The following is a 23,428-nucleotide window of genomic DNA, read 5'->3' as shown; positions in this document are numbered from 1 at the left end:
AGTTCAACAGGAAATGACAGCGCAACATTTTAAACCATAATCAATGAAAGGTGCTTGTTCCATCTGTCTCAGAAAACAATTGAAATGTTGATAGAGTACTGCATCTAAAACCTTTGCTTACAGTATCTACTGAGTGCTGTCTGTACGGATCACAGTTAAATAAATACGTTTACAATACAAAAATAAATTAGCATCAAGACACTTCTGTTTACCATCTGTTTTATAACTAAAAGGACAGTAAGACACTATGGGTATCCAACCTGCATTTTCAATTCAAATGATCAAGTCAACCAGTAATGGAGTAAAAGATAAAACACAGGCAATTACTTCAGAATGGGTCAAATTAAATGAACCAGACCAAACTAGATTGTGAGTTGAGGTTTTGTCCCCCCTCAACTACATTACAGCTAGTGCCCTAAGTTGCTGGCTCCGAGATATTGGGGAGTGCTTCTTTAAGGGGGTGGAGTACATAATATATAAAGACCATTTCAAGAGATATTAAGAAAAGCCCTTTGTTACGAATTCAGACATACTTGTCTTTCACAACCAAAATAGGTTGACTGCTACTTCTACCGAAAGGATTGTACTGTGGTGTGAAGGGTTAAACATTCCCTTTTATGAACTGCCTCCCCAATTGGTTTTCTCCCACCCCAGATTAACATAAAACAGCAGTTGCTACAGTGCAAAAGTCACAAGCAAAAGCGGATTCTTGGTCCCTACATGGATTTTTTTGTTAGCAAACTTCAAGCACGTTATACCGGAGTTCCAGAGAAGATTCATTTTCAGGTAACCCAGGTCTTCCTTGTTTTATAACGAAAAGCCAACAGTGCACTCACGAGAGATGTTCCTCTGTTGAGTAACACATTAAATAATGATAACTTAAGATCACAACTATGTGAGTGAATCCACTTCCCTCCCAGTCACAGTGTCCATTGCTTAGTGTTGCAGAACTGTCTCTTCCCTCCCTCCATCCATCCATCCACCGATCGTCGCAACATTCACAGAATGAGATGGCGTCTCCAACAGCCCCAGCTCTTGGCTGTGCCGAGATTCGTCTAGACTCCCGGGCAACCCATTCAGTCACCAGCCTCTTCTCTTCAAAAATAAAATAAAAAATAAAAACACCCTTTGGCCTTCCAAGGGAGGGCCTCCCTCCTCACCGCGACACCACACCTAGGCTCAACTTGAGGTTCTCGTAGACCACGTAACTGATGCTGACGGCTGGGATGACCTTCATGAAGTTGGGGGCCAGGCCCCGGTAGAGTCCGGAGGCACCCTCGGTCTTCACGATGTGCCTGAACAGGCCTGACATGGTCATCTGGGGACCACCCTCTATGGAAGCTGAGGGGACACAAAACAGCGTGAACACGGCATACAACCGCAGGGAGGCGCACACCAGGAAACTGGGTCAGGGTTTGAGAACCACTGCAAGACCCCACCACCAACAGAGACCAACGTCCTGCACCTCAGATTAATACGTTCCATTTTACCAGTGATTTTGCAGTCACTAATTCATTCTAAGTGGTCTAATTAGATCCCAAACAGGGGCGACGGCGTACCTTGTGCCTGCATGCGGGTCCTGACCAGAGCCAGAGGGTAGCTGGCCAGTTGGCCACAGGTGCTGGAGGTGGTACCGCAGGCCAACAGGACAAACACCCCCGGGTCGGCGCTGTCTGTGGCGTAGCGCTGAAGCCACCAGTTCTTCAGAGTCTGGGAGGGAGAAACGCACAGAAATCTCAGGTTGTGTGTGTAGAACCAATACACCCACTGTAGAGCCAAGACTTAAGAATGACATTGAGACTGGATACACACATTATCTACATATTTTCCCCCCTGAAAAAACACACGCACCTCGTAGACAGCCAGATCGATGCCTGCGTACGGGATGATGCCTATCAGGTTGGGAACGTAGCCCTTGTAGAAGGCAGCCATGCCCTCCTTCCTGAAGATATGTTTGGCACAGTCAGCGATGCCGGAGAACTGTCCAGTCTTCCTCAAGGCCAGACGGGTCTTCAGCACCTCCATGGGGTAAATGCTGCTCTGGGCGATGGCTCCAGCCAGGGACCCTGCCACAAACCTCTCCAGGATGCCGAGAGTCTCCTGGTTGCTTCCGATCAACCGTTTGATCTGGACAATAACACAGCGAGACAACAGGTGAGGGACTGTCGCGAAGAGCATGAGCTCAACATCTAGGCCACAAGAGCACCTGGTTAAGACCAAATGTGGAAAGTGAAAGGAGCTTTTAGTATAGATTTTTTTTTAAATCTGAAGGACAGTAGAAGGGCAGTGGTTCAGAGAGTTCCGCAACAGGTTTACCTGCTCGTAAGCCATGAACTTGATTGCCGACTCCGGGGCAATCTTGATCACATTCATGCCATTGCCGCGCCACAGCGACCGCACGCCGCCCTCGCGGATCATTTGGGTGAAGCCGCCGGCAATACACATGCTGTTGGTACGGGAGGCGTGCACCTGACGAAATCAATGAGACATTGGGATCTTCCATTTAAACGCGACATTTACATTATTCAAATCACTGTGTTGTCAAAGGTGCACTCGCAACTTAAAATGTCTCGTAACAGGGAGGACAGCAACCTCACCAACTCCTCATCCAGCCCTGTCATTTCGATGTAGTGTTCATTCATATTTGAATGTGCTTCCCCAACGTTTGTCATGAATAAAAGGGCCTTTCCCCATCACAGCCACTCTCAGTAGGTTCAGTAGAGTGGAAGTCACTGAGGTAAGCCGCTTTTTATCTGCACTACCCACTCGAAGGTGAATGCATTCCTTGGCCAACCACCACGATTTTACTGGCACGCTCCCAATCTTCCATGGGGAATAACTAGAGAGACGTGAACACAGTGTTTGACACCAATCCCAGGTGGTGTTAAGCCAATTTGTACCGCCACAACAGAGGCCCTCTGGGCACCGTCGATGTGCAGGGACCAGAATTTGTGTCATTGCGGTCAGGAGTACAATTTCGTTAGTTCTCTCTGCTCATACACGAATACGATGTGAATAAAAAAGTTAAAAAAAGAGAGGAGCAACTGACAGAATTTTGAAAAACTCTGCTGTTATTCATGCAAGTGTTCTACTGCTAAAAACATTACTTAGTTACAGATTTCACCAACCAACAGACACAGGAATATTCCCTTGCATACACTCCCTCCATCCAATCACATCACAACCTGAGGCCGTGTGCTGAGGGCGGGGCTTCAGGGAGCACTGGACCCTGAGCCACTTGAGAAAGGTGAACTCTGCCGTGTCACCCAACGACTCATCCTTCTCAACCACTGGTGCAACCACTGTTCACTTTTTAACGGAACAGCAGAGTTCACCTGAGGTGAAAACATGAAGAACAAATTCAGGTCCGTTCTTTGTTTCCCCCAAACTGAACCGCATGTCTACTCTAAAGGAGGGTCCTTACCTGCATGAGCACTTTGAGTCGGTCCAGGGGTGCCGTGCAGGTCCGAGACACGGCGCCGGCCACCCCTCCGGCCACCAGGTGTCGCCACCACATCCCAGTCTTCTTCTCCTCGGCGGTGAACTCGTCCGGCACCATCATGCTCTCGCCGACATCGAAGATCTGCCGGATCGATAGAACGGAAAACGTCACTGGACTGTTCTCCCTGGCATAAACGGGAACAATTACATCCGACGCTTTCCAACAAACACGTGTCCAGCGATATTTGACATGTAGACATCTAGTACTAACATGGCAGTAGCATTTGGAAGTTGTAAAATAATTACACATTTCAGACATCACAGTGCACGTGCATGTGGAATGGTACTTCAGCACTCAGCAATTCACATAGTGTAGAGGCTGAAACCTGATATGTAGGTGTGCAAAAACAATAAATAAAACAGCTATATAACTTATATCAGAAACAACTGTCACAATTCTAATTTCTGTTATTCCAATAACAGAAATGATTATTCACAAAAATAAATTCTGTTATTCCACCTAACCACTACGCAATACCGCAAAAGAAACCCAAGATTACCACCTGTGTAGCCCATGTCAGGGAAATGATAGTATGACACATTCATAACCACAGTACTAGCAACGAATGCTCTTGACTGGGGCATTCGCGGAGCAGTGACTGATGCGTTAAACAGGAGGGGACTGGGTGAGGAGCCGTGCAGTACGCTCTGACGCGATAAGAGGGAGATAAGAGGCAGGCAACACCAGCGTCCCACAACTGACACGCAGACTAGTTGGACTGCATCGACTAGTTGCAATCGCCCACCAACGCACGAATGCGTTCTGCCAGAAAACCATTCAGAGATTCTTCTAACACCTGCATGAGGGGGATCCAGTGAGGCAACGAAGCAACAGTTTTCTTTTTTTTGCATAACAACATTACATAACCACTCCAACATTTATAGAAATTCTGTTATTTGTGACCCACAATTATTTAAACAGATGTGTGTGTGTGTGTGTGTGTGTGATGACCCCGTGACCTGCACAGACGTACCGTGACAGCAGGACGAACCGGTGAGTGTGTGAGATTCACCGGGGGAATCAGGTAAAAAGGCATCCTGCTTCAAACCAACTCAGATAATCGACCACTTCTTATGGTCCCGGGACGCTACAGGCTGACGTTGTTGAACGCGATAGAACCACAACGCGTGTATGAACTTAATAATCCCCACTACAGCCTCTGTTCTCCTTGTCTAACGGCAGTCGACAGCAGAAAGACCAGCTGACTGTGGTCAGCGGGAGACGGTTGGCTGATCTGGTTAACAGGATTAAGCAGGATCACAGTGACCCGTTTTGCTCCTTCGGGGAGTATTTCCGGAAACACCTGTCAAGGCCTGGATGGTTAACATGGCTGCTGCGTGGAAAGCGCGCTTGCGTCTGTATTAGTGAAGGGCAACCGGCCCCTTCACAAATACAACCTTTATATTGGCCGTTGCTTGTGTGATTTAAAAAGGTAAAGCGAAATCAATACAGTTCCTGAACAACCCCCACCCACCCCCCCCACCCCCCCCCCCCCAGTCTCACCGTTGAGTGTTTCCAGTAGAGGATGATCTCTGGGATGTTATCAGCCGGGTGGAGCAGGTGGTAGTCTCTCCACTCATTCCAGTCAATGGTCATGGTGCCGTTCTTGTCCATGCTATTTGGGAGAGACAACAGAAAACACCAGAACCGTTACGATGTAGTCGTTGTTTTGGGCCGTTTTACGTCTTCTCTGACGTTTCACCAGAACGCCTGTGTTCACACATGCACGTCCTTACAAAGACAGACGCTCAAGTGGTGCCTTTCTCCATTCACAATTCAAGCATGGTAGGGGCATTGAGTGTGTCAGGAATCATTCATTGATCTTCTTAATCTTCTTAATCCTTAACAAGCAATTAAGAGGACGGCCAGTTTTTGTAACAATGAAAATAAAACTTGAAGAGAGGTCCAAAAAAAACAGTGAGCAAATAGAAATAGAAAGCAAAGGCGGCGATGCGTTTATGGGGGTGGAAGAGGCAGGACAAGCAGACGGAGAGGATTCCATTACTTACTACATTATAGGGGCCAAGATAAGGCCCCTCCTTATTCTGACACCAGCAAGAGAAGGCAGACAGGGGAGGGAGGGAGGGAGACAGAAAGGGGGAGGGCAGGAAGATGCACACACACCATTAGAACGGCAAAGAACGAGTGAAGGAGTGGGGACTCTGGATGTGATATTGCTAACACTTCTGGAAATGGACAGTATAAAGTTACTGGCCGTTAGGGATTCCACATCCTAATTGGATGTGTAACATATAAAATGACACATGTAACGTCCAATTAAAAAAGTAATTAGCTCAGGCCCCGGCCGAGTGACATCAAACACTGCACTTGAGCGGACTCTAGAAGGCACCTGGTCGACCAAGGCATCTGGTTAAACGGCAGCGTGAAAATGGACCAAAGTGGCTGCGACCCAGTCAAAACCGGGTTGGGAATGAAAGAGGGAAGACTGAGGTAGAGAAAGAAAGAGAAAAGTGGGGACCATCAGAGTAGAGTGTATTAGAGGAAGAACACTTGTTAAACTCTTGAGCCACGGATGATAGCGGGATGACACGTCTGGAATGACGGCCTCACCTTTTGAGGATCTTCTCAGCCTGCTGTTCCGAGATGTTAACGCCCAGGTCTCGTAGCGACTGCATTATTTCCTGTGAGTCAATGCGTCCTGTGGGGCACAAAGAGTGATGATCAACACAAGCTTGAGTTATAAAGTTGTGCCATTGACTACATGACATTCAACCATCACTTTGCTTCCAATACCAGCTCATATGCCGTACATGACAACTATAATATTCAATACTACTACCCACTGGCTGCTGGTTTACAGTACTCCTTAAATTGCTGCTAGTTTTAAAGTGTAATTTATATTATCGATTATATTTTTTTTGCTATACATTTTGCTTTATATATTTAAGTATTTTGGGTGCCATACTACGCATATGTCGGGTGCCAGGATGACGCTGTGTTATTCGGCACATTTGAAAAATAAACTTTCAAACATCTGCTGTACAAGCTATTCTGTGACAGCAATGTTGTAAGAACAGCTAAATCCAGTTTAGTAATGAATACCAGTAAGAATCCTACACCACATAAGTCTGTACAATAGGTAAGAGTCCTAGGCTGGTCCAACGGTCCGGTACACATCCATACTTCTGTAGCTTGGGCTACAACTTAGTCCACAGCTCTTTCAGCAAGAACAAGAATAAATGGTCTGTCTTTCCTCAAAGGATAGAAATGCCTTGGCGGCTGTATCGTGTTCTTACCGTCATTTTTCTTGTCCAGGCTCTTGAAGACCAACCGGAGCTTCTTTTCGTGGTCTCTCAAGTAGTGGACAAACTCTTCAAAGTCCAGCTGGCCATCCAGATCCTTGTCTCCCGCTTTCACAATTTTCTGTCAGAAGAGAAAGAGGTGGTAAAAGAGAAAAGGTGAGTCAAGGACACAGGTCACCAACGGAAACTTCCGGTCAACGTTTAGTTAACCACTATGGCAACAGAGAGCGGAAGGACGAGATGTTTAAGGACAGGAGTGCAGGTCAGCAAGCGGAAGGACGAGCCATCTGGGTTTTGTTTGCTCCAGAGTGGTCATACAACGGACATTGCCTGTTCCAACCGCCCCATTAGCCAGGAGTGTTTACACCATCACAGTCATGTTGGGACGGAGCACACAGGCTTGTCCGAGGCATTGAGCAGAATGAGCTGAGAAATGAACAGGGCACTCACTGGGTTTCATGTGCACTTCCAATCATTAACCCTTGCCCCAATGGGCTCTCAGCCAAGGAAGAATATTGTTAGGGAGAACAAGGTCTGGATGTTCCAATCTGGGATTTGCATACTGCATCCTGGTACAGGCAATCTTGACCAACAGTTGTGAACTTTGGTTGAGGGGTTTTAGTGGGCCAGCAGAATCTAAATGAAATGACTCATAACGGTGTGTGTGTGTGGGGTTGAGTTAGGTTCCATGAGTGTGTGTGTGTGTGTGTGTGTGTGTGTGTGTTGGCACGCATTTCACGCAATATCTTAACTATTGACCTTTGGGAGCTATTTTAGGAGACAGGTGAAAGATTAACCATAGCGAGTAACATATCCTGGGTCACATTTTGTCCGAAAATGTAAATAATAGGATAGTAGAGACCCCCCCACCCCCCTCGGATACTGAACACTTAACTACCCACCAACCCACAGCCTTCATTAGGACAACATTGGGGGACTGAGGCTTCATGAAGATGGGTTGCATTCCAGTTCTATTTTCAGAGCCTGTGGTTTTATACTGTCACAGACAGTCTGGTGATGGCAAATGAACGGCGGCTAAGAGGGTAATGGAGTTTTAGTGTCCACCGTGAACTAATTCAGGTGACAGCAATGTGGGTCTAGTAATATATCGTGATACTTTGAGAGTAGGACACTTCTAAAAATACTTAGGGACATCCATGGTTAGTCAGTTGACCCAGGGAACCAGGCTAGCATAGGTGTTTGTTAGTCAAGCAGATTGACCATGTGCAATCCATTTCAATATGGGAAGACCCCTTTCGAAAGAAAAAACTTCATGCACACTATTCAGACATTTCTGCAAGGCAATGCTTTAAAAATACATTTTAAAAATGACGGTGAAAAACTGAAAAACTATTTTGGCCAGATGCAATTATCAACTAGCGCAGAGGCTGCAAATAAATAGAAAGTTGTGTCTGATGCCTAAAAATCAGGTCTTTCAAGAATGTTTTATGTACCCCTTCTACAGCAAGCGCTTGAGCCAGGTAATTCTTTCAAGGATACCTGTCAAACCAACAACACTTAAAGTCAACAGTATTAATTTAGCCCCTTGGGCTTTCTAATCATAGTAAAGGTGGACAGTACCTGTGACAGAGGCTAAATCTGGCTACAAAACAATTGGATTAAAACAGAAAGCAAATAACCTAATTACATGGCTATGAAATAACATTTCTGGAAACCACATTTGAACCCTATGGAAACCGAAATGACAAAAATAAGGACAGTGCATGAAACAGTTTACTCAGAGGCACTCTTTACAAGTCTAGCCACATGCACACTTAAGCAAAAGGTGCGCCTGACAGCAGTTAGGGCCGTCTGCCAGCCTTGCTGTATGAATGAAAGAGCTGAATTAAAGAAAATATAGCTATAAATATAGCTAAACAAAACAGTTCCAACAAGTCTCCTGATGTGTCTACCTTCCGCCAGTTTCGATATGTAGAAAATTCCCGTGATGGAAGAAATAAGCTCAGTTTGATGACAAACTTCAGTTCAGCCGGTAGTCCATTTGATTCAAAATACTCAAATTCAGTCTGATCAGAGTTTGGAACAGGCACGTACAAGCACAGACACAACATGTTTCTTAGTTAAGGCTTAAATACAAATTAATAAGTTAAATAGAAAATAAAATGTGTTTGCTCGCACTATGAAGCAACACTAAAATGCTGGTAGGCAGAAGACACATGGGATAAAAGGACTCAAGGCCCCTCCCACACAGACGCCGGTAGGACCAAGGTGTAATCTCACTGGATGCCACAACATCCCACCCCAGCAAGATCTTTGCATCCTAGGCTGTCAATCTGAACAGGACCAATCAAAACAGCCTTGCAAAGAGGACCTAAATCAATTCACCTGGTAAAAAGTTGGTAGACAAAACAATAACAAACTTCTTGTATTCGGCACCTAAAACATACTGAATCCAGAAAAAAAAGGAGAAAAAGTGGAACAAAACTTGCTGTGAAAGATTTAAAATGACAATGAATGTGAAAATAATTTGTCATGGTGGCAAAGCTTATATAATCCAGTAAACATGAAAAAATACATCAATATAAAAGTAAAATAAAAAACATTTGAGGTTCCTTTTACACACACACACACACACACACACACACACACACACACACACACACACACACACACACACACACACACACACACACACACACACACACACACACACACACACACACACACACACACACACACACACACAGAATAGTAAATTAGCAAAACCTTTGAAAGTGTTGGATGTTGCTTTTATAGTTTGGTGAAATAGAAAATGTGTAGAAGAGGGAATTTAGCATCTGTTCAAAACAGATCTGCATCTGTTCAAAACTGGTTACCTACATATTTTTTAAATATATTTTGGGTAAAAAAAATAAAATAAAAGGATAAATAAATGATTTTAAATAGTTTTGGTACTACACAATGCAACATCATCATAAGGAGAACCTACCTAGCAGTGCAACACAAATGTCCTTGGAGTTAGCTAACGTTAGCCACTAGCCACGATCTGTCCACGGATCTGTAAGTATTACGGTTTTGGGGCCAAGCAGTGAGTAATTGAAATTGTGTGTCCTTTAAGACATCACTTTCCTCCCAATTTTTCTGGAATTACTTTTCAGGGCACTTTTAGAATTTCAGATTTATTCAGAAAAGGGAGGGTTCCCTGCCTCAACTCCTACAGGTAATGAAAAATACAACACAAAGTTGGACAAATGGCTGAGATTGGTAGACATATTGAGCTAACTTTTAACATAGCAGCCTACTTATTTAACATACACAAGGAGACCTACAAAACAGGCAGACCGTTTAAATCACAGCATGAGATCCAATTCGGAAAACAAAATAGTAACATGCACACAAAAAAACTAAAACTGAACGCATGCACAGAAATAGAATGCATTAAAAGGGTGACAGTTAAAGGTACAAAGTCCATTTCATTAAATCTATGAGGCTACCTGCCTTCACAGGCCGTATTGTGTGTCAAGTATAGATAACCCCAGTGACGTAACTGTCCGCTTAATTAGTGTCCCGGGTCAACAAGTGGTGATGAGAGAGGCCAAGAACCGACAAGCACGGGGATATGGAGAGACCCCCCAGAAACTGCAGGAGGCCTACAACAGTCACCAAGTTGTCCACTAGAGAAGTTACTTGGCTGTAAAGTTATCCACATCGAAGGGGTCTGGAGGGGACACAGATTTCAGCCAGATACCTCCTCAGTGACCCCCCCCCTGCATCTAGCTATCAGGCTCCCCATTTCGCTTGGCCAGCTATTTCTGGGTGAGTCACTTGGTTCGGGGGGGGGGGGGGGGGGGGGGGGGGCTCTATTTTACAAGCGTGTCAGGAATGATCCCTACGTAAGGGCTTGTTGACATTGGGAGAAAATTAAACACTAGATGGTCATTGGTTTGCATAACCCTTTCCATTGCGTTTCAATTCATACTGGCATGTGATGTACCACACGGGATTGTGGCCGTCAATCGTGGGAAAATGTAGCGATGTGTGCGTGCGCACTCAACAGAAACTTGATACAGCTCCGACAATTGCCTTCACACAGCAGCCTACCTCGGCAAGCGGCGTCTCAGGCTATCGACATCTGCAAGTTTACACAATGAAATAATTCGGCGTCTAGGTTCCTTCAACATGTCTCGGGAATATGGGCCATAATGTACATAAGGCCTGAGCAAAGAAAGTGTGTGAGCATGACGCAAGTAGGTGGGTTTGTGTGTGTTTGTATGGAATGGTCTCTTACCACACAGACCAAAATGTCAGCAGAGGATGGAGGTCCGGGGAATCCATGTTAGTCTACTCTATGAGGTCAAATCTACAGTTGAAGATAACCTATGCACCCGGCTCTTCTGAATGAAAAAATGAAATGGTAAAAGTATTTTAAGTGTATTAAGCTTCATGTTAATATACTTTAAAAAAATGCTACAACTACAATACATACAGTTGAATTATCGTCATGGACAGTTGAAGGACTACTGATCAACTAGTTGAATGAACATTTACTAAAATGATCAGCGATTTCATTACAGGACCACACGTGCGTTACCTAGCCAGGTGGGCATAAAGTTGCCACCGATTATAAAAACAATTGTTAATGAACGACAGAACACTGCAGCTGAAAAACAACACCTTTTAACCTAACACAATACTGCCCAATGAGATTGGCTGCAAATGGGACATTAACCTTATTCTCTTTGGCCGACTTGTGTAATGATGAGCACACGCGGAAAACATGTTTTTTTTCTTTCTCCGTTGAGCAATGCAGGCTAGCTCTAGAAAACAAGACACGTCAAAGGACCCAATCCGTGTTTACTTCCGCTCCCCAGCAAGTTTAAACCAGTCACCTTCAACCAAGGGCAGCGCGAAATGGCTCATCACCATCTAGTTTAAGGGGAGGGATGGTCGGACAGGTCACCAGAATACCGGTGTCACACTTATTATGATCTGCAGTCCTCCCAATATGACCCAGGAAGGCATACTGGCAGTTTATTAGTCTATGGGTAAGTCATTATGAATTTCAAAGTGGTGCATGATGTATTTACATTAACATACCGAAACAAATACCAGAATATAGTTTTGGGGCAGTCTTCTCCTTTAAAGTCCCTATGCAGTCTTGATTTCATTTTTAAAACAACAATTTATGTCTAGTGAAATAAATGTTTATCTGTGTAATATGACTATGAATAAAAACCCATTTGGCCCTGGAAATGCTCAATTTGATCGAGTGGGCATTTGGAAGCACACGCTGGACCTTTAAGCCATGTTAGGGTTTGAAATAATCAGAACTATAGTACATATCAATTAGAAATCTCTCTAAGCAGAGTTTTTTATGCAACATCAGATACCGGCACAAACATGACTTCCCCTAGCGGCCCACGTTTTGGGCAAAAAAGACAAAAAACAAACAAATTAAAAATGTATTTCAGAAAATCAGTTACCACAAAAGACATCGTGATCATGTCACAATGTAATCAAATGAACCACTTATTAATTTAAAAAATACTATGTGATTAAAAATAATAACATATTGTGATTAAAAATAAATGTATACAGCTAAACAACTATATCAGCTCTGGCCAAAACGGGTCTGAGGCAAAATCTAGACGCCTACCCCGAACTAACCGCCCTGTCCAATCCCTACACGTTACTCCCTCCACAGGCCTTCCATTCCCGCGATACCTGCTGGAAGCCATCAGGGGGCACCACTCTGATCAGCACTATGGTCCTCTTGGTGGACGAAGAGCCGCCCCCATCCTTGTCATTCTCGGCTGAGGTGTCAGGGTTGCCCTCGGGTCCAGATATCTTGGCGGCCTCACTCTCCTCCGGTGACTGGGTTCCCACGGGCTCACACTCGGCCCTTCCCAGAAGCCAGTGGCACAGGGACGTCCACACACTCCGCAGCATCTTCGTCCCCAGCGATGCCTCCGAGGGGGGTGGGTGCTCCACTAGGATTTCAAAAGTTGCGCCAACACACGATTAGAAAGGTGGCCGTCAGCCAAGGTGAGAGCCGAGCCAGGGAGAAGTGACTGCCTGGGCAAAGGCAGATGAGGACAACCGCAAAAACTGCAGGGAGGGTTCCTCAAGTTTAAAGACAGTCGTGGACGGCAGAGAGGCTGCTTCCACGTCACTTCACCCTGTGTGCACTTAGCCGTGCACTCATCCCTTCGTCATCCTTCCTCGGACATCTGTTAGTATTAACGGCACATCTTTCTTGCAATTGAAGCATTTGGTGTACATTTTCTCTCTGCCCCCCCAGCCCAAAACAAAAACCTTTGGTTGGATCTTTCAAGCAGCTAAATATGCCAACCTTTTCCTATTAAATTGAGTCATGAACAAACTGTTAAGAAATCTTCTATCAGTGACAGTTGTTTGAGTTAAGTTCAATACTATCCTAGACCGCATATCATCTGATCTCCTTAGCAGTTTAAACAGAAGCCGGAGCTACCGAGAAACTATGTCGCTTAGCTGGTCCAGCGGACTGAGAAGAATGCAGTAAAAAAAAAAAAAAAAAAAAAAAGACTAAAAAAAAATAACCTGCATCGTCACTGCAGCGCTGCACCGGCCAATCACAGCACCCCACATTGAAAGGTCCAGCTGGAGATTCCCAGAACTTGAAATCAAAGCCAATTAGAAGAGAGGATACAACGAAGCAACTCTTTTCTGATTTGTCATGCAGAATAAATGGATTTGGGGGGGGGTTGGGGGGGTTCCCTCTCAGTCATTCCCTCTGGGAAGAATCTGCTGACTCTTCTTTGCCCTTCTCTTTCAAACCTCCCCATCAAAATGTCAGTATCACCGTGGCAACCTCATACACCCCTGCTTGCTCTTTTACCCCAGAACCATTACTCCTCTCTTTTCAGTCTTTGTTTTAGGACACTGTTCTGAAGGAGCTTGCACTCTGGATTTGCAAATTACCTTCTTATTCTCAACCTTAAATTTAAGACTAGATCTGGTTATAGCTGAAATAATGGAACCTACAATTACATTTCCATAAACTAGGCCAATAGACATTCTAATTACAGTGACTGAACCACTTGTTTTACTCAAGCAGGTCTCATTCAGTAAAAATCTACCCATTACCTTGAATATAGACCATGCTTTGCAAAAACACAATCGAATACCAGAAATATACTGAGCAGATTTAAAACTGATGTTCAAAACGATCTAAGTTCACCTTTTGGCAACAGATATGCACATCCATTCCTCAATGCCAGCTAACCGTGCCCCAGGATTTTAGGAAAGGAAAGGAACATCCGAGGACCATTTCAAAAGTCAGCGAGTGCTCATATATAGGGACATGTCACCGAGTCCTAGTCACATGTCCACTGCACTCGTGATTTGAAATGGTAGACAACGGTGTTGTAACCTTCATGACAAAACACAGAACTGCACATTGTGGCCATCAGTCACACGTTCTGATTACTGCTGTAAAAACATGCTCCATGTATAAATGATGTGATCTGACAAGGCAACGTGTCCCAAACGCAAACAATGAACAAGACAGGGCATCGCCTGCTGGACAACATAAGAAGTGTCCCAAAGAGTCACAACACATTAACCACACTGCAGGGAAATGCTGTTGAGGTTAATTGACATTCACCATGATTACTGAGTTTTAAGAGGTTGCCAGAAATATGTGGCAAGTTCCCCATGAGTGAGAATCAGCAAGCTTCCTTCAACAACATGCACCCATCTGTCAAACCGTAATTACCCTACAGTATTGAAATTAGCTCCTTCCTGCATGAAGGCTAGTTTACCTTATAGTTAAAACCTTATATTTCTGGGCTTGTAGGAGAGCCTTAAAAATATACAGTACATACAGTACACAGGTTCAGAGAAAACAGGATTGTCAGATAGGCATTGACTGATTTATGCATTTATTTGAATTGAATTACCTTAGACCACAGCAAATCAAGTTGTTTAAATCCTAATGGCGTAGCTCATGGGTAATTCAGGCAGACTGGTTCAGTTTTGAGGGGGAACTAGGTACCAAATTTCATGACTATGTCAAACAGGGTGATTGGAGTCACCCTGTAAAGTTAGCAATTTATCATTACTACTGCCACAATCAGGCCAAGTGGTGCCATTTTGCAAAAGCTATATCCCTGCAGCAAGACTGGGGCCAGTGCTGTGAGAAACTGGATCTCTACTGAAGCAAAAAGATTGTGTGCTTAATAATGAGCCAACAACACAGAGAGTGTTAAGGCCAAATGTAAACCACAGGAGTTCAAGTACTATCACTTCTATATCAATTTATTCCTCCGGTGAACCTGCATCTCATCTGGTTTATGTGGCTCAACCTCCTATGACACAAACCCCATGGGTATATTTCTCCCCAAAATGCAAGTAATGTGAAAACACGGATTCATGTGTATCAAAAAAGCCTACAGATTCACATGACAGATTGAGAAAAAAATATAGTCTAAATATAGTCAATACAGTATATCTTCCCACTTAGTGGTGCTGGTCATAAAATTAGAATATCATCAAAAAGTGTATTTATTTAAGTAATTCCATTCAAAAAGCTGAACTTGTATAATTTATACATTCATTCCACACAGACAGATATATTTCATTGGTTTATTTCTTTTATTTTGATAATTATAACTGACAACTAATGAAAACCCCGAATTCGGTATCTCAGAAAATTTGAATATTGTGAAAAGGTTCAATATTGAAGACACCTGGTGCCACACTCTAATCAGCTAATTAACCCAAAACACCTGCAAAGGCCTTTAAATGGTCTCTCAGTCTAGTTCTGTAGGCAACACAATAATGGGGAAGACTGCTGACTTGACAGCTGTCCAAAAGACGACCATTGACACCTTGCACAAGGAGGACAAGACACAAAAGGTCTTTGCTAAAGAGGCTGGCTATTCACAGAGCTCTGTGTCCAAGCACATTAATAGAGAGGCGAAGGGAAAGAAAAGATGTGGTAGAAAAAAAGTGTACAAGCAATAGGGATAACCGCACCTTGGAGAGGATTGTGAAAAAAAACATTCAAAAATGTGGGGCAGATTGGCAAAGAGTGGACTGCAGCTGGAGTCAATGCTTCAAGAACCACCACGCACAGACATATGCAAGACATGGGTTTCAGCTGTCGCATTCCTTGTGTCAAGCCACTCTTGAACAAGACACAGCGTCAGAAGCGTCTCGCCTGGGCTAAAGACAAAAAGGACTGGACTGCTGCGGAGTTATGTTCTCTGATTAAAGTAAATTCTGCATTTCCTTTGGAAATCAATGTCCCAGAGTCTGGAGGAAGAGAGGAGAGGCACAGAATCCACGTTGCTTGAAGTCCAGTGTAAAGTTTCCCCAGTCAGTGATGGTTTGGGGTGCCATGTCATCTGCTGGTGTTGGTCCACTGTGTTTTCTGAGGTCCAAGGTCAACGAAGCCGTCTACCAGGAAGTTTTAGAGCACTTCATGCTTCCTGCTGCTGACCAACTTTATGGAGATGCAGATTTCATTTTCCAACAGGACTTGGCACCTGCACACAGTGCCAAAGCAACCAGTACCTGGTTTAAGGACCATGGTATCCCTGTTCTTAATTGGCCAGCAAACTCGCCTGACCTTAACCCTAGAGAAAATCTATGGGGTATTGTGAAGAGGAAGATGCGATACGCCAGACCCAACAATGCAGAAGAGCTGAAGGCCACTATCAGAGCAACCTAGGCTCTCATAAAACCTGAGCAGTGCCACAGACTGATCGACTCCATGCCACGCTGCATTGCTGCAGTAATTGAGGCAAAAGGAGCACCAACTAAGTATTGAGCGCTGTACATGCTCATACATTTCATGTTCATACTTTTCAGTTGGCCAACATTTCTAAAAATCCTTTTTTTGTATTGGTCTTTTGTATTGGTAATATCCGGAGATACTGAATTTGGGATTTTCATTAGTTGTCAGTTATAATCATCACAATTATAAGAAACACTTGAAATATATCAGTCTGTGTGTAATGAATGAATATAATGTACAGGTTTCACTTTTTGAATGGAATTACTGAAACAAATCAACTTTTTGAAGATATTCTAAATTTTATGACCAGCACCTGTAGATTACCAAAAGAACAAAGACAGAAAAAGGTTTGACACAATTTTACGCTGATCAACACGTTAATACATACAGAGAAATCACACCAATTGAGATGTAGTGTCTGCATAACCACCCGTTTCTTCTCTTTAACATTTGATCAGAAGTTGATCATAAACATTAGGTTTCATCATTCTATATGTTTTTGGGAACGGAGAGATGATCTGTTCATGCAAGTTGCTTTAAATGATGGATCTGCATCAGCTTGCTAACTCTTTCTGTGTCCCTTCTGCATCATGCCCAACATGTCCTCTCTAGCATAATCATTTGTTTTGTTCAGAACTCCGTGAAAGACAGTTTATACGGAAACTGAGAGAACACACAGCGTGGTTTTTATAAAATAACTGACTCAACATTTGTCACCGGTACTCTGACTAGGCTTCTTTGAAGCAAGATGAGACAGGTTTCAAATTATGACCTTAAGTGTGTACTGTAAATAATGTGCACTTTACAACATGCATTTGCCTGTCTGAAGGGAGTAGGACAATCAACAGAAAACCTGCCTATCCGCTCTGGTTACATACTGGTACAATATTAGACTGATATAAAATGCTAACATTACCTTTAGGTGGGTGCTTTAGCAAGAGTTGGTTCAATGGGTGTTGGAAAACAACATGGTGGTTCCAGGGGTGATGGAACATAATATGATTAGGTCAAATAGGTCAAGTACAGAATATCTGACTAAGCATCTCCCAGGGTGGATTTCGGACAAAGCAGCCTTATTTTGTTGTGCTCTAGCAACTTCCTTGTGGTTGATAAGGCACCTGAAGGCTCAATCATGGTTGTTGTCCAGGGAACACACGTCACACACAAATGTCTATTTAAGGTCCCACACATCTCACAGAGTGCGTATCAGGTCAAAAAGCAATGAACCCTCTGTAGAACTCTGAAATTTGTGCCAATGCCTGGATCTGTGCATGGTCATGAAATAAACACTAAAGCATTGAAAGTTGCCAGGAGCACACTGGCCTCCATCATTTGGAAATGGAGCCGAAAGGACCACCGACTGGGATGAAGAATAATTTTTCAACACGACAACAACTCGAAGCGCAAACCAAAACAATGGTTGCTGGAGTGGCTTTGGGAAAAGTCTGTGAATGTACTTGAGTGGCCAAGCCTAAGCCCAGACTTGGTCGTCTGTAGGGAAATCTGAAGATTGCATTTCACATACAATCTGACAGCGCTTGAAAAGACTGCAAGGAATAAGAGTTAGAAACTGCCCCAAAACCAGGTGTGCATAGCTGGTACAGACACGCCCAGGTAAACTTGCCGCATAATAATTTGTACTTCTTCGGTGGAAGTTGTCTTTTGTCTTTTTTATATTTGGAGACAAATTCCAAACACATTCATTGAGAAAGGTAACGCAGTTTAACAATTCACATAACTTTAAACCCATTTATGCAATTACACTAAACAGAAATTCAATTTCCTTATGCAGAAAACATGAGTACACGCCTACCTTTTCCATCCCGCAAATGGCCATAATTAGAATAAGAAACCGATGTGCACGTGAGGCAGATCGCCCAGCACTCAAACCGGGACATTGCTTGGCAGCTCAAACGTGCTTGAAGAAGATGGACAACACAAGGCAACTCTGTCAGCCAGTTACAGCAGTCCAACCCTGAGGCAATTTGCTGTGACCCCTGCGTGAACCTGGACACAGCGACCCGGACTTGAACTCTTGGCCACGATGACACTGTTGTACCAGCAAGGCACTAACCTTGACCAAAGTGTCACTCAGAAGAACCTTCATCCTTGTCGTTCTGAAATGACTCAATTGTGCAGTAGTTTTATCAGTTAATTTCCTTAAAGATCAGAAAGATCTACATGTTCAGATCGTTCAGAAATAGTGCTTTTGTTTGAGCTGAGAAACAGGTATGTTTTAGCTAAAAGTTATAGAATAGAGTATCATACAATAGTTACTAAATTCCATCAGCATTAATCATTTAATACTGAGTGATACTCCCTACTCCACGCCTCCTTCAAATTACGGTTTCGAATGACTATATAGAAAAATATGAAACCACACACTTACCATAAGCTCGAGTTCAGTACGATGAACCCCCAGTTTCTTGAGACCAATGGACAGGTCGTTGACGCAAATGCCTCCATCACCATTCACGTCCAAGACTTGGAACAGCACCTTAAGTCTGTGGTCCTGCTCGGGTCCACCACAAAGTTCACATGGGTATGATGGCTCACATGAGTCATCACAGGGACTTCTATTCTCCCCTGACAATGGAAGGTTTGTCGAGGAAAGTGAGGATGGGAAGGACGAAGAGAATGTGCCCCCAGGACCCCCGCCACCAGGATCGGAACCCCGGTGCGCCTCCTCCGTTTGGCATTGACAAAATACACCGCTGAGCAAGGGGGACACAAACGAACCTTGCTGGTGCATCATACGGATAGAACCAATTTTGTCAAGTTATCAATTACAACCACTGTTTTATAATATCGAAATGTAAGGTGACGTGGGATATGGCAAGTTATTTCAGACACCACGTCACGTGCGTTCTAAAAGTGTTCCGAATTGTTAACTGTTAACTTAGACAAAATGTTCTACACGTTGCAATGTAACTTTCTTATTCCACCGCTATCCTGGATTAATAAACACTGGCTTCCAAATAAAATATTTTCTGACACGGTTGGCTTACTAGCTAGAGGGTAACCACCGGCATATTAGCCAACTAGCTATGTGTTAGCTCCGTAACAGCTAAGAAGTAATGATGCTAAAACGCGCGCGGATTAAAGACCGTTAGTTTTCAATGTGTGACCCAGTCCACTTCAGAGATACCTTCTACTGGCGCTGAAGAAGTCAAAAGTCCTTTCTTGGCTATTACCGGCAAATTCCTTCCGTTTGAATTGGCGGTCGGTTTGGCGAGCGATACTAATCATGCCATCCAAAAAAAAAAGCCGGTAGGAGGAGGGGCTGTTCCTGCCAGGAAATGACTCGGTCCCAAAAGTATCTCGTATCTCAGCGCTAGGTGGTCTGGGGGATGGGTTAGAATGTTCACGATGATGGATATCTACCGAAGCCAATCACAATCGTAAATGTAAATATGTCCGATTCACAACGAAACCGATGAATAAATGAACAAAATAAAATCTTCTTGTTAGACTTACCACCTCATGACAAATGTCTACATCACAACAAAGTATATTGAATATATTAATGTAATGTTTATATTATGTCAATTCGACGTTGTTTTACTACATGAAGCGAGAGAAATCGTTTTATGAAGATCAAGGATTGACATTAGGGTTTAGCAAACGGCAGCAGGCAAACTGGAGGGACCGTGGAAATGTAACCAACCACAGCGCTCTGTACATAGTTTGGTTGGGCGGTATTCTAAGCACAACGAACGTAAGCTTTGTTTGTAGGAAGAAGAAGCCGATTCTGGAAGCCATTACGTTGCGCAGATCAATTGAGTAAATCGTACTATTTTTGCGTACAATACGCACAATTATCTTTTAAAAACAGGAATTTATTCAAATATGGCATCGAATGCAAAAAAGAGAAAAATGAATTTTTCAGAGAGGGAGGTAGAAATTATTGTGGAGGAAATAGAGAAACAAAAGCACACACTCGTTAACCACTTCAATGCTGGAGTCACTCACATAGCTAAGAATAACGCATGGATGGAAATTTTGAAGAAGGTTAACGCAGTAACAACCTGTCCCAGAGAGTTAGCCGAAGTGAAGAAGAAGTGGTCGGACATGAAGACCGAAGTGAGGCGCAAAGTGGCCCAAGCGAGAGCGGCAATTGAGGAGACCACTGCCGACTGCACTCCGGTTCACGTCATCCTCACTGCTATGCAGCAGCGTATTTGTAACCTCTTGGGAGAAGCAACTATTATCAGTTTGCCTGCTGGAGATCCAGATGCTGAGATTACGTTACCTGTTAGTATGAGTACAACCACTACAGTAACACTCACAGAGAGTAAGTTTTACACATATTTTTTTTAACACGGCTTTAAGTTACATTGGATAGATGAGCTACATTTAAATTTTTCAGAGCTCCAATGTCACACTTATAGGTAATTGCAGTATGTTATTCAGGATGCCTCACAAAATGAAAACAACATGTTTCTTTCCTCTTTGTCTGACCTCTGCTTCCTCTGATACCTATAGGTCTTCAGACAGGTTCTGTGTCCTGTGAGGAGACCAAGTCGCTAGATGGTAAATAATGTATTCCTGGGTTCTGTAATGTATTTTGACTTTATTTTACTTTACTTCAGGCTGTCACAAGGTGAACTAACCCACAGGGGGTGCATGTACTTTCTCCCACCCAGCACTAACAAATCAGATTTCAGGCTTAAACATTCAGCCATTCGTCTTGATGAATAGTTGAATTAGGAGTGTTCAACTAAAGACAAACCATGGCAGCCTGTAGCTCTCCAGGGCCCGTGGCCAATAATCCTAAGCTTACGGACAAAACTCTTTGTTTTCACCAGCCGAGACAACGTACCACACGCTGGAGGAGGGAGGCGTGGTGGAATACTGCACCACCACTGAGGCCACGCCCACTGTGGTGTCCTCTGTGGAGTCACATCCCGTGGAGATACTGACGTCGGTATCCACGTCCCCGCCGCCCAGCCACGCCAAGCCTCAGGAGCTGAAGAGCCGGATTGCCCTGAACTCGGCCCGGCTCCTCCAAGAGCAGCGGGTCACCAATGTGCATGTGAGGCAGATCGCGCAGCACCTGGAAGGCCAGAATGAGCTGCTGCAGATGATCCGAAGGTCCCAGGAAGCGCAGGCCTACGCCCAGGAGAGACAGGCACAGGCCCTAGAGGGAACCCAGGCTGCCCTGCTGGCCTTGGTTCAGATGATGAGGCCTGCTCTTAAGGACCTGAGGAAGTTCCTACAGAGCGGGACCGAGAACTCCAACAGCAGTTCTGGGGCGGCTGCAGATGGCTCAGAACAGAGGCCCAAGACACCGCCACCACAGCAGGCCCAGGATGTAGAATAGACTGTCTTTGTGTGAATGTGTGTATATGCATGAACATATTGTGCGCCTGTGTACAGGCTTGCGCGTGCGTGTTTTTGTGTGTGTGTGTGTGTGAAAAAAGTTGCCTTAGAAGGAGCATGTACATACTTCCTTTTAGGTTTGTAGGTCTATATAGACATACTGTTCTAGATAGAGGTACATGTATATATAGGTGAGACTGTTATTTAAATTGGAGGCATATGCTTGGGAATGGAAACCATGTGTTTTGTCAAACCGTTCTATTTACTTTTGTCTGGTTTGCCAGACAATGATTTATAAGTGAAGTACTGGTCTAAAAATCTAGGCTTTTTTTTTTGTCTACAACCAGGCTTAATCCATTTCTGAAAAACTAGTCCCTCACAGGTCCATGTCTGTGCAGAATTGTCCTCAGTTATTTGAAGAGAAGAATAAAATATTTTTTTAAAGTAAAGTGGAAAAATGTAGTTTTTGTTGAACATTTTGTGTGAATCGTTTCAAATGTTTGTCATCAAATAATTTCCTGTTCCTGTTTCCTGTATGTTGTGCATTTTTACATGTGCTACACAATAATTATTTGCTCTGCGCTACCTAAACTGAGAATAACTGGGCCATCTCTGTATTGTTGCAAATGGTCAATTTCGTTTGGTCCATTATTTAAATGAAAAAGCAGGTGCAGTTCTCGCTAGCCATCAAAACATCGGTGATATGTCATTTTTATGTTGATTATCCATTTTATATGTTTTGGCTTTACCTCGACACATCAAGTTGGTTGAGTGCCTTCTGCGTTTCAATAATTCCCGCTTTTCCTCGGTTGACGGAATTTGTCTGAAATAACCTGTTGGGGGACGGACTGAAAAGTAGTTGTGCCTATGCCTCACGATCACCAGCAGATGGCGCTCTATATTAGGTTTAGAGTGCAGTTCATTTTAAGATGAGTTCTCAGGTCTACGCCGAAAACGACGTTTTCGTATACGTATGTCTTCGTAGCCTAGCGAGAATGAACCTGTAGAAGATCTTTATCAGTTTATGCTTGCAACTAACATGTGGATTCATAACCAATAATAAACTGAGACTGGTTTCACTTTTGATCAGATTATTATGAATGCATACAAATTCATATATGAATCTTTGCAAACTGCATTAATTCAGGTGACCTATCAATGAGAAAAAACATCCGAAGGCGGTGCTTACCGACTCGGTTGAGAAGAGAGGCTGGACAAGACCAGCCCACCATGATTCAAAGTAAAGTATGAATGTCAGTGTTGTTGGACTGTGCGGATATATCCCGTTGTCCTCGTTGGATATGAGGTAAGACTATTACTTTGACATGTTTAAATTCCGTAGGGGTCCTTGTGAATGTATCACTTTTGCTAATTTAGTTTGCACTCTGATTTTTTAAATGCGCGTGTTTGCTTGGAGAGTTGGCTAGAAATACACGTTCCAATTCCTAATACTTGAGAATCGAATGAAAATGGGACGAGCTACTATTTTCTTGTTTTGAATGGTGTAGATGCTTTTGTAATGTTTGAACCCAATGACCAACGCATGTTTTATAAAGCCAAGAGAAGATCTTTACAAAGCATGTATTCTTTTATAGGATA

The 23,428-nt window shown here is 43.7% G+C and overlaps 3 protein-coding genes across 6 annotated transcripts in view; 2 read left to right on the top strand and 1 right to left on the bottom strand.

Moving 5' to 3' along the window:
* Window positions 1-202: 202 nt before the first annotated feature.
* slc25a25b (solute carrier family 25 member 25b) lies at window positions 203-20,224 on the bottom strand. 4 transcript variants are annotated; one of them, XM_010904903.4, is made up of 10 exons: window positions 19,656-20,224; window positions 18,897-19,221; window positions 6,760-6,886; window positions 6,074-6,161; window positions 5,006-5,117; window positions 3,425-3,583; window positions 2,317-2,469; window positions 1,852-2,127; window positions 1,560-1,710; window positions 203-1,341 (listed from the first exon to the last, which is right to left on the bottom strand). In XM_010904903.4, the coding sequence occupies exons 1-10, from the start codon at window positions 19,754-19,756 to the stop codon at window positions 1,157-1,159; spliced, it is 1,677 nt and encodes a 558-aa protein (XP_010903205.2). In that variant the 5' UTR covers window positions 19,757-20,224; the 3' UTR covers window positions 203-1,156. The 4 variants fall into 4 exon arrangements, with proteins under 4 accessions (XP_010903205.2, XP_010903206.2, XP_010903207.2 ...); XM_010904904.5 differs by lacking the exons at window positions 18,897-19,221; window positions 19,656-20,224 and adding an exon at window positions 12,451-12,580; XM_010904905.4 differs by lacking the exons at window positions 18,897-19,221; window positions 19,656-20,224 and adding an exon at window positions 8,679-8,909.
* Window positions 20,225-20,230: 6 nt separating this feature from the next.
* On the top strand, window positions 20,231-22,651 carry naif1 (nuclear apoptosis inducing factor 1). Its single transcript, XM_010904902.4, has 3 exons — window positions 20,231-20,801; window positions 20,993-21,040; window positions 21,316-22,651. The coding sequence occupies exons 1-3, from the start codon at window positions 20,357-20,359 to the stop codon at window positions 21,828-21,830; spliced, it is 1,008 nt and encodes a 335-aa protein (XP_010903204.1). The 5' UTR covers window positions 20,231-20,356; the 3' UTR covers window positions 21,831-22,651.
* A 248-nt stretch (window positions 22,652-22,899) lies between these two features.
* fam102ab (family with sequence similarity 102 member Ab) overlaps window positions 22,900-23,428 on the top strand; it is a 41,570-nt gene continuing 41,041 nt past the window's right edge. Inside the window, exon 1 of the mRNA XM_029124933.2 lies at window positions 22,900-23,135. The gene's annotated coding sequence lies outside the window, so the exon portion shown is untranslated. The remainder of the gene's footprint in view (window positions 23,136-23,428) is intronic.

The sequence above is a fragment of the Esox lucius genome, chromosome 14 (genome assembly GCF_011004845.1).
Source record: "Esox lucius isolate fEsoLuc1 chromosome 14, fEsoLuc1.pri, whole genome shotgun sequence".
Taxonomy (NCBI): Eukaryota; Metazoa; Chordata; class Actinopteri; order Esociformes; family Esocidae; genus Esox; species Esox lucius.
The sequence above is the reverse complement of the archived record's forward strand: the minus strand, read 5'-3'. Positions and strand labels throughout refer to the sequence as shown.